This window comes from Melospiza georgiana, chromosome 5 (genome assembly GCF_028018845.1).
Source record: "Melospiza georgiana isolate bMelGeo1 chromosome 5, bMelGeo1.pri, whole genome shotgun sequence".
NCBI classification, from domain to species: domain Eukaryota; kingdom Metazoa; phylum Chordata; class Aves; order Passeriformes; family Passerellidae; genus Melospiza; species Melospiza georgiana.
The window spans coordinates 42,196,899-42,210,413 of NC_080434.1; the positions used below are offsets into that span (position 1 = coordinate 42,196,899).

The following is a 13,515-nucleotide window of genomic DNA, read 5'->3' on the forward strand; positions in this document are numbered from 1 at the left end:
CCCATTGCAGTGCAACACAGCGCCCCGCACCGCCGGGGCTCCGGCTGTCCCAGCATCACACTGGGGGGGTCCTGGGGTGGGGAGTCCGAGTTACAGGGGCCTCCTCGTTAGGAGGGGGTCCCAGGGGGGAGGGGGGCTTACGAGGGGCCGTCTCCGGAGGAGGGGGTCCTGAAAGTGGGTGGGGCCTGGGGGGTAACTCCCCCTCCAGGCCCCGCCCACTCCCCTGGCCCCCTCCTCCGGCCCGGGTCCCGTCCCGGCTCCCTCCCGAGGACCCCTCTCCTCCGGACCGGGGCCCGGGGGGAGGGAGGGGGCAGGGCCACGGCCGACGGTCGTGTCCGGCAATTCCCCCCCCCTCCCCCTCCCCCCGCCCTGTGTGTTCACACTGCAGAGTGACGTATCCCCCTCTGCTTCCCTCCCACCTCCGGGCCTCCCTCCCCCCGGGCCCCGGTCCGGAGGAGGGGATCCCGGCAGGGGGCCGGGGCGGGAACCCGTCCGGGGGAGGGGGCGGGGCCGGGGGTAACTCCCCTTCTGGGCCCCGCACACTCCCCCGGACCCCTCCTCCGGAGGGGGCCCCTCCTACCAACCCCCAGGGAACCCCCCAGTGTGATGCTGGGACAGCCGGAGCCCCGGCGGTGCGGGGCGCTGTGTTGCACTGCAATGGGGGGACCCGCACAGCGGCTCCGGCCCCGTGTGGGGGACCCCAGCGAGGGCGGGGGCGCCGGCCTCCGGCCCTCAGGGCTTTATTAATGCCCGGCACCCCGAGCCCCGCGGCTGCGAGGGAAGGAGGAGAGGGGAGAACGGGAATAGGGGAGCAGTGAGGTAGGTGACGGGAAGGTGCGGAGAGGTCGGGATGTGCAGGGCAGCAGGGGAGAGGGCTGGGAGGAAGGAGCAGGACTGAGGGCAGGTGGGGAGCGACTGGGGAGGGGGGTTAGGGAAGCAGGGAGAGGGAATGGGGGGAGCTCGGTTGGGGAGGGAAGGAAGAGGGAGGGTGTTGGGAAATTTAGGCGACTAGAGAATGGAAAAGTACAAAGCCGTGGCTAATTCCAAGTTTTGCACCTGCTAGATAGTGTGTCCTTGGGCCTAGCTGTAGTACAATAACAAATAGTGAAAGAGACATGAGAAAAGAGAGATGTAACCCCTAAAGAATAAAAAAGAGTTCATGGTATAGTTTAACCAATAGATTGCTTGGCTTACAGAATATTCATAAGCTTATTATTTGCTATATAAGTGTTTAATGCTTTCTTCAATAAACTGGACCTGTGATGAACCAGCTGGTGTCCTGGTCCCCTTCCTACGACAAATGGTTGACCCCGAACGCTGACCCCTCGAATGAAAAAGGGGGAGAGAGCACGCCACGGTCGAGGAAGTTGGAGCTGGGTCCTGAGCAGCCAGGACGGTGCCGGAATTTTGAAGCACCCTTGGGGTTCACATCGGTGACTCAAGCCATTCACGTGCTGCCGGAGCCTGGAAAGCTGCAAGAGCGCTCACGAAAGAGGTATGAAAAGGCAAGCAGCATATAATTCATTCGCCGCGTATTTAGAAAGGCGAGGACTAAAGGGGATAGATTTAAAAAAGGAGCTACTAGGGTTGTTACCCTACGGCTATGCTAAAGAAGTTTTCCTTAACCCTCATATGGTCTATGAACTCTCGGAATGGACAAAATTTGGGAATATACTGTGGGAAGCGGTGTTAGAAGATGATAAGTCAGCAAAGAAACCGAGCAAGCCATGGCGGGTGATGGTCTCTGAGCGCAAGGCAGCAGCCGCGGCTCGGGGCGCCTGCGGGGCTGTGCCCCTCCAAACTCGGCGTGGGCGCTGCGCCATGGGGAGCAGCCGCGGCGAGCGGCCGCCCGGAATATTACGCTGCAGCAGCGGGAGCGGCGACAGCGGCGGGGCGAGCGGAGCCGCCGCGGGGGGAGCGCTTCTCCCTCCGCCCCGCAGCTGGCAACAGCTATAGTTTAAGACCTAACAGCCGTAATAATTGTGACTCTTGTCAACAAAAGATCCCTACTGCAATTGAGAGACCAGTGATAATAAACAAGAGACACCAAGGACCATTACTATCAAGAGACGTTTCTCACCTAAGTTAGAAAGATCTTTTGTCCTTCCTAGCAGAGACTGTAAAAGAGAAATCAGCATAGTGTGAATGCGTGGGTCAAATTTCGGCCGATTCGGCTTAGCATCCGTTATGTTGTTTTAAAATCACCTGTATTAACAGAGACTTTAAACATCAGAAGTATAGACTTTAATCAGTCAAACATCAAACTCTGAAATTATATTTTGAAAAATTTAAAAATGTTAAAAATATGTTGAAAAGATTGTATAAGTAAGATGTAGTGAGTATGCTTTTTGTATTCATTGAGCCTTGCTTGGATGTGATAGAGGTAAAAGCAAGCACTGAATTCAAAAGAATTTTTCCACAGGTATACCTTGAACAAACTTCTTATGTTTAAATGCATTTAAGTATAAAAATGCTGCAACAAATACGTGAAGAAAGTTGTTTTAGCTTAGTATTTTAAAATCAGGCCTATAAGTAAGTTATAGTAAATGCTATACTCTATTTCTATAGTAAGTTTTATTTGTTGTTAAGTAGTTTAAGTTAAATTATCTATTAAGTGCCATTAAATGTTAAATACTGTTAAGGTTTTAAATTTTGTTAAGTTTAAGTAAAGCTAGATTCTGTTTAAATTATGTTAAGTTTAAGTTATATAAAATTTAAAATCAGCTGATTTTTGTTAAAATTAAGTTTAAGTGATGTTAAGTTCTGTTAAGTTTAAATATTTTAAGTATTTTAAGTATAAATGCTATTAAATTTAAATGATGTTAAATAGATTTATACTTTTTATGATAAGCGTTTATTTTATGACTTGTGTGCAAAGTGCTGTTGTGAACATCAAAGAAACTTTAGTTAAAAGAAACAATCAGAAGTATTTGTGAGTAAAGCCATTTCTGTTGAAAGTATATCTGCCGTTTGAGAATAAAAAGCAAACTATTTGAAAATAGAAAGCAAACGACGCAGATAAAACCTGCGCACATGTTATTCCTTTAGCTTATTTTTGTAGGTTGTATTAGCACACCTGAGTTTTGTTTGAGCCTTATAGGACATAAAATTCTTTATGTATCTGTCGTATAGCATATCCTATAAATAGTAATAGCCTTTTTGGTTTGTTTCCCTGGCTTAGATCCCTTGTAAGAGAGAAACCTTGCTAGCTGAGAATATTGTTTAGTTATTAGAATTGCCTATTTTTGTGTTGCAAAAAGTGTGACACAGCCCATAGAACTTTGCTTTTTAAAAAAAAATAAAAACAGGGGAAGTGTTGGGAAATTTAGGTGACTAGAGAATGGAAAAGTACAAAGCCGTGGCTAATTCCAAGTTCTGCACCTGCTAGATAGTGTGTCCTTGGGCCTAGCTGTAGTACAATAACAAATAGTGAAAGAGACATGAGAAAAGAGAGATGTAACCCCTAAAGAATGAAAAAGAGTTCATGGTATAGTTTAACCAATAGATTGCTTGGCTTACAGAAGCTTATTATTTGCAATATAAGTGTTTAATGCTTTCTTCAATAAACTGGACCTGTGATGAACCAGCTGGTGTCCTGGTCCCCTTCCTACGACAGGAGGGAACAGAGGAGTAGGGTGGGGTACGGTAGGGGAATAGAGACAGGGGGGCGGGGGGCGGCCGTAGGGGAAGAGGGAGGGGAGGGCTTGGGGGTAAGTTGGAGGGGGGGATTTGGGGGGGGGGGGGGGAGGTGTAGGGGAGGGGTGGAAGGGAGGGTAGGAAGTAGAGGTATAGAGAAAAAGAAATACAACAGAAAAGAAATGTAAAACAAAAGAAACGTAGAGAAGAAGAGCTATAGAGCCCCGGGCAGCAGCAACCTCCCCCACCGAACACCGAAGGGCAAATAGCTCAGCCGCTTCCTCCCCGCGCCTTAAATCCCCCAAGGCGCACTGTGCCGGCCCCGCCCCCGGGGCCCCGCCTCTTCCCCCGCCATAAATCCCGGCGCATCCGCGCCCGTCCCGCTTTCGGCGGGGGATGCTCAGCTCGGGATGGGTGGGAGCGTCGGTCGGAGCGCTGTGCGGAGATCCGGATCGGGGGTTGTTGGTGCTGGTGCTGCGCAGAGTTCAAGACGCTCAGGAGTCGGGATCTGGGCCCAGGAATCCGGGTCCGGACCCTGCCGGTGTTTCCTGTGGGAGCCGGGCCGAGCTGCTTCTTCCTCGGTGGTCAGGGTGTGGGTGCTGGGGCTGGAGGATCGAGGTGGGATCGGGGCTGGATCGGGACCGGCATCACTGTGGGCGGGAAGAGCCGCTCCGGGACAGGCGCTGTTGCTCCAGCTGCGGCCGGCGCAGGGCTGGGTCCCGCCGGGGCTCCAGGCCTGCTCCAGCTGCGGCGGCAGGGAGCCGGTGCTGTGGCACTACCATGCCCGCCAGGAGGATGACGCTTCCCGGGAGCAGCCTTTGGATCATGGCTGGACGCGGGAAGGACACAGAGACCGCCCGTACCGGCCCCGGGGCCCCATCGGTATCGCTGCTCGCTCAGCGCTGCTGCTGCCCCCGGCCCGGTAACCCCGGGGGGACACAGACGCCCCCCCGGCCCGGTAACCCCGGGAGGATAGAGACGCCCCCCCCCCCTCCCCCGGCCCGGTAAGCCTACGAGCCCCAGTGCCTAGGACGGCCGCTGGGGCCGAGGCGTTGCTGCTCCTGCTCCAGTTGTGCCTGCGTGGGACTGGAGCCCCAGGGAAACACAAGGGAAAAACCCCCAGTGGTAAAAACACAGTGAAAACTGTTTGTTCTTTATTTCCAGAGCAGTCAAACGCTGAGAACTGACTGGCCCAGCTGCACATTGAACACAGAATTCTGGTCATCTCAGCACCCTGCTCCAAACACCTGGGCCAATCCCAGGGCTGTTCCAAAGGCCCTGTGTGGGATGGGAATGACTGCTGCCAGTAAGAGAACTCCTCTGCAAATGCAGCTCCTTCCCTTCTGCTAATGCTGCTTTACACACCAGCCCCTGCAATGGCCGTAGGGCACAACTGGCTGGCACTCAACATGTCAGCACCAAACCCTTCCCCGTGACCCTGATTTTTCTGCCCTTTCCAGGATTTACCCAGCAGCTGGAAACGTGCTCACACAATGTCCCTCTGCTTCCCCAGAAGAAGTGAACAAGACAAGTCCTGAGGGTGACCTTGCTCCGTGGCCAAAGTTCCTCTGGAGAGTGGCAGGCGGCCTTTCCTGCAGGTGAGCGCCGCCAGGCCAAAGCGATGGCGGCTGCTGAGGCCGGGGCTGTTTCTGGCCCCAGAGGCCTCGGTGTCTCCTGCTCGCTGCCAGCCGTGCTCCCTGGTGTTCCCCCAGCGTGTCCCAGCTGGCTGGGAGCGCAGGGCAGGAGGAGCCAAAGCTCCTGAAGGCAGCAGCCCCTCGTGTCTGTGGGATCTGCAGGAGGAGCTGTGCCTGCACCGTGGCTCCTGGGCCCGCTCTGAGCAGGCATGTGGAAATGCTCCAGCCCACACAGAGAGCACCAAGAGCCCAGAAGGACCCCAAGGAGCAGCTGGCATTACCAGGGAATGGAGGCACAGGCTGTTTGCAGAGGGGCTCACACAGCAATTCCCAGTTCAGAGCTCCCACACAGCTGCAGGTATGTCCCAGCCACCCCAAATCCCTTCCCTCCTCCCCAGCCTGAGGCCATCATCCATCAGCAGCATTGAAGCCCAGGCAATCTTCCCCCACAGATACTGAATCCCAGGCAGTAGCCCTCAGAGATACCTGAAAATCAGTGGGATGGAGTTTGGAGTTTTTCAGGGATCCAGCAGCAAGTGCACAAGTGAAGGAAAGCTTTCACAGGTAGGCCCCACTGGAGGTGTGCTGCAGACAGAGCTGTGCATCCCCTTCCTGAGAGAAAAGAATTTGGAGAGGCCACTGCTGAGGCTCTGAAAGGAGCTGAGCTTCTGCAGGGAGAGATGTCCCCCCCTGGGCACAGGGGCTGCCCCAGCACAGGCTGGGGGCACATTTGGCCACTGCCTTCTCCTGCTTTGAACACCAACTGGATGTTCTCCACTCTGGAGCTCAGGGGGGTGAAATCAGCTCAATTCCAGGCAGCTCTGTCCAGTGACCCCAGGGACACCACAGCCAGTTCTATGGAATATAACCCTGTCCTTGTCCCTGTGCTGCTGAGCTTCCTTGGAAGCTCTGCTGGCTCCTGGCACAGCTGCTGTCCAAGGCAGCAGCTCTGCATGGCAATGCCCACACTCCATGGGGCACTGGGAGGTTACTGCAGCGGGAATGGAGCAGGGAATTTGGGGCTCTGGGAATAATTCATCAGAATTAGCACAGCTGACGTTGAACCCCAAATCTGGGCCCCACACAGAGAACAATCTTTGTCCTGCCCCGTCAGCTCAAACCCCTGGGCTGGGAAGTTTTGGGAATAGAATAAATGGAATTACACAAATCACAGCAAGTGGAATCACCCAGAGGGACAATCCAGGTCCCAGACAATTCCTCCACAATCCACTATGGGGGGAAACACCCTGTGCCTGCCAGGAGCTCTGAGTCTGCTTTTCCTACCAGCTCCTGAGCAGTGTCAGGGCCACCATGAGAGCTTTAAAATCCAAATAAACCCCAAATCCCACACAGTGAATAATCCAAATAAAGAAATGCATTCTTGTCACCAAAGCTCAAAACTGTGTTGGGAGTTCTGACAACAAGTTAATGGGATTCCCAGGAATCTCATTAATGCTCTTGGTTTCATTTTTATGTATTTTTAATCCCTCAGTGGGCAGCCTGTACAACTTACCCTGGGATTTAGAGGCTGAGCACGGCTGGCTTTGGATTGACCTTCACCTCTGGCCCCAGCCTGTGCAAACACACCTTGTGCCAGGGTGGGTGAGCTCATCACCTCACCTTTTCCCTCCTAAATATCCCCTGCTTATTTCCCTGCAGATTAACTCAAATTTTGCCCCAAACCATCCACTCCTCACCTCCATGTGGCCTCCAAGTGTCCATTCTGTTCCTCACAGGTGCCCTGGTGACACCACATTGGTCCCTTTGCCTTTCTCCAGCCCGAGGCCGCTCCTCTGCTCGCTCTCTCCAGTCTCATCCCACAGGGATCCTCTTGTCCCTTCCCTGCTGGCTGCTGCCAAGGAAGGAGCACACAGTGAGTCTCAGGGCTGCCCCCTCAGCCCTGGAGAGCCCTGGCTGTGGGCCCTTGGATTTCCCAGGGGAATTGTCTGCTGCTCTCCCTTCAATGACCTCGGCAATTCCCTCACAAATGCCACCTCACTGCCCCTGACATCCCCTCACATTGCATTTTCCCACACAAACAGTTCTTGTATCCCCTCTAGATTGCCCCAGGTTTGCAGCTACATGAATGGCATCATCTGTGCCCACTGCTCGTTACTCACCCAACCAAACTCAAGAGCAAATGTTGGTTGGGCTTTAATAACAACTTGAAATAACTTTAAAGCAAAACAAGTCACCTTTTTCTTCTGTGTTTCTGGACTTACCTCTGAGGATGTGTGCTGAGCTCTGGGTGGAGGGGCCTGTCAGGCTGAAGGGCTGAGTTTGTGTTCTTCTCACTGGGGCACCAGAAATCCCCCAGTCCCTTTTCCCAGGCTGTTCCCAGGCTGTGGCAGCACAGGCAGATGCAGCTCTCAGCACTCCCTGCTCCAAACACAACTCTGGCCTCCACTGCAATCTGTCTCTGCTGGGAGGTTTTCTCCTAGAGAAATCAAAGGATTGCTCATGGCAATTGGGAGAATGAATTTGCACAAAGGGAAGTAAGGAATAAAATCCTGCTCCAGGAGCCCTTGGGATCTGCAGGGCTGCTTAGGGAAGGGGACAGTCACTCCCTGCAGTGCCCCCAGCCCCACCTGCAGCACCAGCACAGGCTGCCAGCTGGGCTCTGCCAGCCCCTCTCCGTCACCCTCCCGGTGCTGCTCCCTCTCAGTGCCCTGGGCAATCCAGCCCTGAGCCTGGGCAGCCCCAAGCTCTGGCTGGCAGCCCAGGGACAAAGGGACACTGCCAGGGATGAGGCACATTCCCAGCAAACGCTCCCAGCAGAGCACACAGGCACCCCTGGAGCTCCTGTGGGGGCTGGCAGGAGGGCACAGCCCCCGTGGGGTGGCAGTGGCAGTGACAGCAGCAAACTGCCACGGTCTGGTGGCACAGCAGAGACACCAAGGGCAGCAGTGCCCACGGGAGGGGCACAGTTAATGCTGCTCCCTGTGCTGCCCCATCCCAGCAGAAAGCTCCAGGGGGATGGACACTCCTCCCCTTCCCCCAGCCCCAGGTAAGCACTGCTCAGTTTCACACACCCAGCTCTCACCTCCAGCTGCTCTGGGGCTGCTGCCACATCCCTGCCAAGGTGCCAAAGCCACTTGGGACAGGGCTCCCTCCGTGTCCCAGGGCTTGGGGATGGCAGGGACCAGGGTGCTCCAGCAAGGACAGCCTGAAACCAGAGCAGATGTCTCAGGGTCAGCAACGGGCTGGGGACAGGAGTTCTAAACCCAGATTGCTGAAAACAGCCCCCAAAATGTTCTATGATCACACCTTTAAAATGGCTCCAAAGGGCAGCAGCTCTGGCCAGTACCTGCACGATTCCCTGTGCCAGCCCTGGCTCACTGAAAAACAAAAGAGATCAACCATCACACAGGCCCTGTTTGCAGAATTCCTGATCCAAACCCTCACCTTTCCTGCCCAGCACTGAGGGGAATCTGACACAGCACTAATAAGTAACCTTTGCTGAGAGCAGCCACCACCCCAGCCTTGGCAAGATCTGCAGTGAATGGACCTAAGTTCTAATCCTGAACCTAAATTTCTGTCAGTTTTTGTTAGAAAGATACTGGACAGTAAATCATGCAACAGAATTTAAAAGTTGCACAAGGAATAACAAGGCCCAGAGCAAACCCAAACCACCCCCATCACTGCTCCACCCCAGTTTTGGGAGAAATACTGATATCATTTCAAATACTCCCCTTCCCTCCCACTCAGTCCTTCCCTGCACATCCCTGGAGAGGATTGACTCCATCTTTTGTTCCCAAGAGCCCCTCTCCAGCCCAAAGCCCATTTCTCACAGACACAAACTGAGCAAGCCTGAGGCATTGCTCCCAGCAGCAGGTGCAATTGCTGAACTCCCTTCTCCCTGGATTGCTCTTCTAAGCACTTGCAGGAAACTCACCTGAGCCCAGAGCCTGTTGTGCTTTCCCAGAGGGAAACAGAGCCTGATGGGCCACAGCTCTGGCCACACTGCCCTTGTTCCTGCTGACCTGGGAGGCCACAGGTGAGCCCGGTCCCTCAGAGCCCATCCCTGGGCACCAGGAGAACTGGAGCTGTTCCCAGATCCCAGTGCCCTGCAGGGCTGTGCTGACAGAGCACAGGCTGAGCTCTGTGCCCACACCATCCCTCATTCTCCTCCCATTGCTGCCAAACTCTCCCAGCCCTGCCCCTGCATCTGTGCCAGGGCCAGGGCCTGCCCCAGCAGGAGCTGTCACCCAGCCCTGCCCCAGCCCCAGCAGGAGCTGTCACCCAGCCCTGCCCTGCCCCAGCCCCAGCAGGAGCTGTCACCCAGCCCTGCCCCAGCTGCCCCCCCGGCAGAGCTGGGAATGCACTGAGAGCTCCTGAAGCCCAGAACAGTCCTGGGGGCACAGACAATGCCCAAGCTGCCCCTCAGGGCACAGCCAACACCACAGCTCCATCATCCCCAGGGAACTCTGGCATTTGTCCCTTCACCTCTGCCCTTGTCCAGCAGGCACAGCTGGGGCTGGGCTGGCACAAATGGCATTGCCATGGCAGGCAATGCCAGCAGAGAGGAAAAGAGGAGCCCTGTGTCCCTGTGACTTACCCCACAGCGTGGGCAGGACCAGAGCCCTCCAGGGCAGAGCCTGGTGCTGAAGCCTCTTGCCTTTGGCTGCCCAAACACCAAAGCTTCTGGCAAAGATGGGAGGAGCTGGATGATTTTTCCTGCCCTGAAAGAGAGAAGAAAAGAAAATTAAGTCCACTGTGGAAGTCAAAGGATCCCAGCTCTCATACTTCTGCTCTGATTGCTCCCTATGGGGTTTATCCATGACAGGTGGCACCAATTCAAACACAAACGTGTCCTTTGCCAGCATTTTTATTCCTGACTATTTCAGACAATAACAGGAAGCTCATTTTTCATATTGCATTCTCTGCCCAATTTGAACAGAACCATTTTTATCCCAGACCCCACATGTCAGTCATTCAATCCTTCACCACTGGACTTTGCACAAAGGCAGGGACACTCAGGGTGCTGCATCACAAGAAATCCCAAAGAGAATCCCCTCCAAAACCTCACAGAGAAAGGATTTTTGCTTTTGGGACACAAGAAAGGCCTTTGACCATTTGCATCCACGTGGAAAGCCCACACTGAGCACTTGGCTTTAAAGATGTTGCACTTGAAGTTACAGACATGGAATTGCTCTGGGATTTGGCATTTCCTGCACCCACACAAACACATTAAGGGAATGAAGTGCAGAGTCCCAAAGTTTGGTTATTCCAATGCTGCTTTGGTAGTGCCACTTGACACACCAAAATCCACAGCAACACTTCAAAAAATGAAAAGCAACTTTCACCCCACATCTCCCTTCCTTTCGATTTTGCAGTTTTGGGCTCCTCTTAAGAACAGGTCAAAGGAAAGAAGAGAAAAGCCCAGGACCTGCTACCAGCCAGGGCACCAAGCACCTGTTTCCCACAGATTCTCCTTACAGCTGATGGCTTTTCTAGGAAAGCTTCAGTTCCCCTCACCACAATCACCTGCAGCACTCAGTGCCAGCCCCAAAGGGCAGAGCACATCTCTGTGCTGTCCAGGGAGCTCAGTCCCTCTCTGTGGGACAGAACCTGCTCTGGGCCCCAGAGCTGACTCCAATCCCTGCTGGCTGAACTGTCCAGCTGTAGGATCCAGCTGGATGCTGAGGGGCAGAGTGTGTGACCCTGTGTGAAAGCCAGGCTCCAAAGGCAGCCCTTGGTGCCCAGCACTGCTGCTGGCAGCCCTGGCACAGACAGGATGGGGCCTCCCCACAGCTCTGTGCCCTGGCACCGAGGGTGGCACAGCAGAGGCTGCTGGAAGTGAAACCAGCGCTGCATTTCCATGGACACTGATGGCACTGAGAGCCCAGCCCAGAGCTGCTCCTGCCCAGCACAGGAGCCCCAAGTGCTGCTGCAGGCACAGGCTCTGGGGGAGCTCTGCAGCTGTGACAGGCAGGCAGCAACAACAATTCCCAGGCACAGAGAGATCCCTCCCCAGCTGCTCCAACAACTGAACCTCTGTGGCTCAGCCTCAGGGCTGTCCCTGCTCCAGGCAGGAGGAGCCACACAGCCCCGAGGCTGGGGCACACCCTGCCCTGCAGCAGGAAACAAGGGGTTAATGAAGCTTTGGGGACACGTCCTGTCCCCAGAGGGGTTTGACAAAACATCCAGCAGTGTGCATCTTTAATAAGGACAGCTTGTACCTATCCTTGCAACAGACTCACCTATGCCAGCTGAGACCCAAATCGTTCCAGTGCCTCAGGAAATAAATACAAAGAAACTCGTCCCTTCTAGGGTAACAAAGTGTCTCGGTGCCCAGCTCCCGTTTCCTAAGGCAGAACACACGGAGCAGGGGAAATGCCAAGTCCCAAACCCAACAAAACCTTGTTTTCCCTGGGTTTCCATCAGGACTGCTCAGGTTTCCCAGCGCCCCCCAGCTGCAGCCACAGGAGCAGCTTCTCTCTGGGACCCCGGGGTGGGCACAGGGACCCCCATCACGCTGCTTCCCGGGACACAGAGCCCAGCCCAGCCCAGAATGAAACATAACAAATGCAGTTATTGCCTCTGCCATTCGTGTATTAGCTCTGGCACAGTATGAAACATAACAAATGCAGTTATTGCCTCTGCTATTCGTGTATTAGCTCTGGCACAGTGTTATTGACCACAAAACTCCTGAGACAGTACAACCTGTAACTACTGCTCTTGATAAAAGCATCATCTGTCAGTTCATGTATGCACTGCAGAGCTTTAATAAATAGCAGTGCAAGGGATACTATTTTAGACTGTAGCATAATAGAGACTGTGAAATGGTAAAATGCTTTTACATGTAAGGAACTCAGAACATGGTGTAAGATAATTAGGTGATTTCCCACATTTGGGGACAATCTTATCTGAAACACAAGATAAAAGAAACAGAAACCAGAGCACCGAGAAAAAAGGAAAAAATTATTGACCCTCGTTGTCAAATACCGAGGGAGTGAAAATAAAACAGGATGGCACCACAGGAAGAAATAAAGTATATTGGTTTAATCTACAAGATGGCACGAAGGTTAAAACCAAGCAAAAGAACATCTAAACTCCAAGGACTATTTGAATACGTACAAACTCGAATGAATATGCATACACCACTGCAATGGAACAGAATCTAGAGAACACGGTTTAAGGTAACCGGCTGCTCCTGGCAAACAGCCCAGCACCCCAGCGCTGGCTTTTATCCCTTAACAAACGTGTAAAAATTCTAATGAGTGAACTTTGTTTCTCACACAACAAAGTGCTGCCCCCGCAGCCGGGACGAGCCCCAGCTTTATTCCACGGAACGCGATCCCAGAGAGCCGCAAGGCCCGGGACAGCCCCGTCCCACCCACAGCGGGTGCCCCGCAGCAGCAGCGCCCGAAGCAGCCCCGGCCCGCTGTGGGTGCCCCGGCCCGCTGTGGGTGCCCCGGCCCGCTGTGGTGCCCCCGGCCCGCTGTGGGTGCCCCCGGCCCGCTGTGGGTGCCCCGGCCTGCTGTGGGTGCCCCCGGCCCGCTGTGGGTGCCCCCGGCCCCGCTCCCTCCGCTCCGGCCGCTCACCTGAGGGCACCGCCCGCCGCCTCCCGGCGCCGCTGCCGAGCCGAGGGCATTGGCCCCGCTCCTGGCTCCGAGGCCGCGTTCTGCGCTGCAGGGCGCGCTCCGGGGGACGCGGGCCCGGGCAGGGCCAAGGTGACCCGGGCTGAGGCGGCTGTGCCAGCGCTCTGTCCCCTCACGGGGCTCAGGCCGGGCAGCGGGGCCCCGCCACCGGCCGCCATTGCACCGCGGAGCAGAGTCAGGGACGGCCGAAGAGCCGAGTGCGGCCGAGTGGAGCCGAGAACAGCCGAGTGTGGCCGAGAACAGCCGAGCGTACCCGAAGGGCCGACTCTGGCCGGGATTTGCCGAATCGATCCGAGTTTAGCCGAGGTGAACTGAAGGGAACGGGACGGAACCGCGTTCAGCCGAACCGAACTAGATAAGCCGAACCGAACTAGATAAACCGAACCGAACTAGATAAGCCGAACCCACGCGAGATCAGCCGAACCAACCTGAACATTACGGGGTCGGTCGAACCGAGCCGAGCTGAGCTCCGAATGCTGCGATCGGCTCCGAGTTCAGCCGAACGGAGCCGAGCCCGGCCGAACCTGGCCTGCTGCTCTCGTGCCCATTAATTAGCGCGAGTGCAGTCACAGCCTAATGAGCGCTGAACGTGTCACAGACACACCAGCCACCCTCCTGACACTGATGCTCCCAGGGATTTT

General features: G+C 54.9%; 1 protein-coding gene across 1 annotated transcript; it reads right to left on the reverse strand.

Annotated features, from left to right (window-relative positions):
- Positions 1 to 4,763: 4,763 nt before the first annotated feature.
- On the reverse strand, positions 4,764 to 13,032 carry LOC131084070 (uncharacterized). Its single transcript, XM_058025166.1, has 7 exons — positions 12,818 to 13,032; positions 11,474 to 11,578; positions 9,829 to 9,952; positions 8,314 to 8,436; positions 7,493 to 7,707; positions 6,968 to 7,122; positions 4,764 to 5,882 (listed from the first exon to the last, which is right to left on the reverse strand). The coding sequence occupies exons 1-6, from the start codon at positions 13,030 to 13,032 to the stop codon at positions 7,083 to 7,085; spliced, it is 822 nt and encodes a 273-aa protein (XP_057881149.1). The 3' UTR covers positions 4,764 to 5,882; positions 6,968 to 7,082.
- Positions 13,033 to 13,515: the final 483 nt, after the last annotated feature.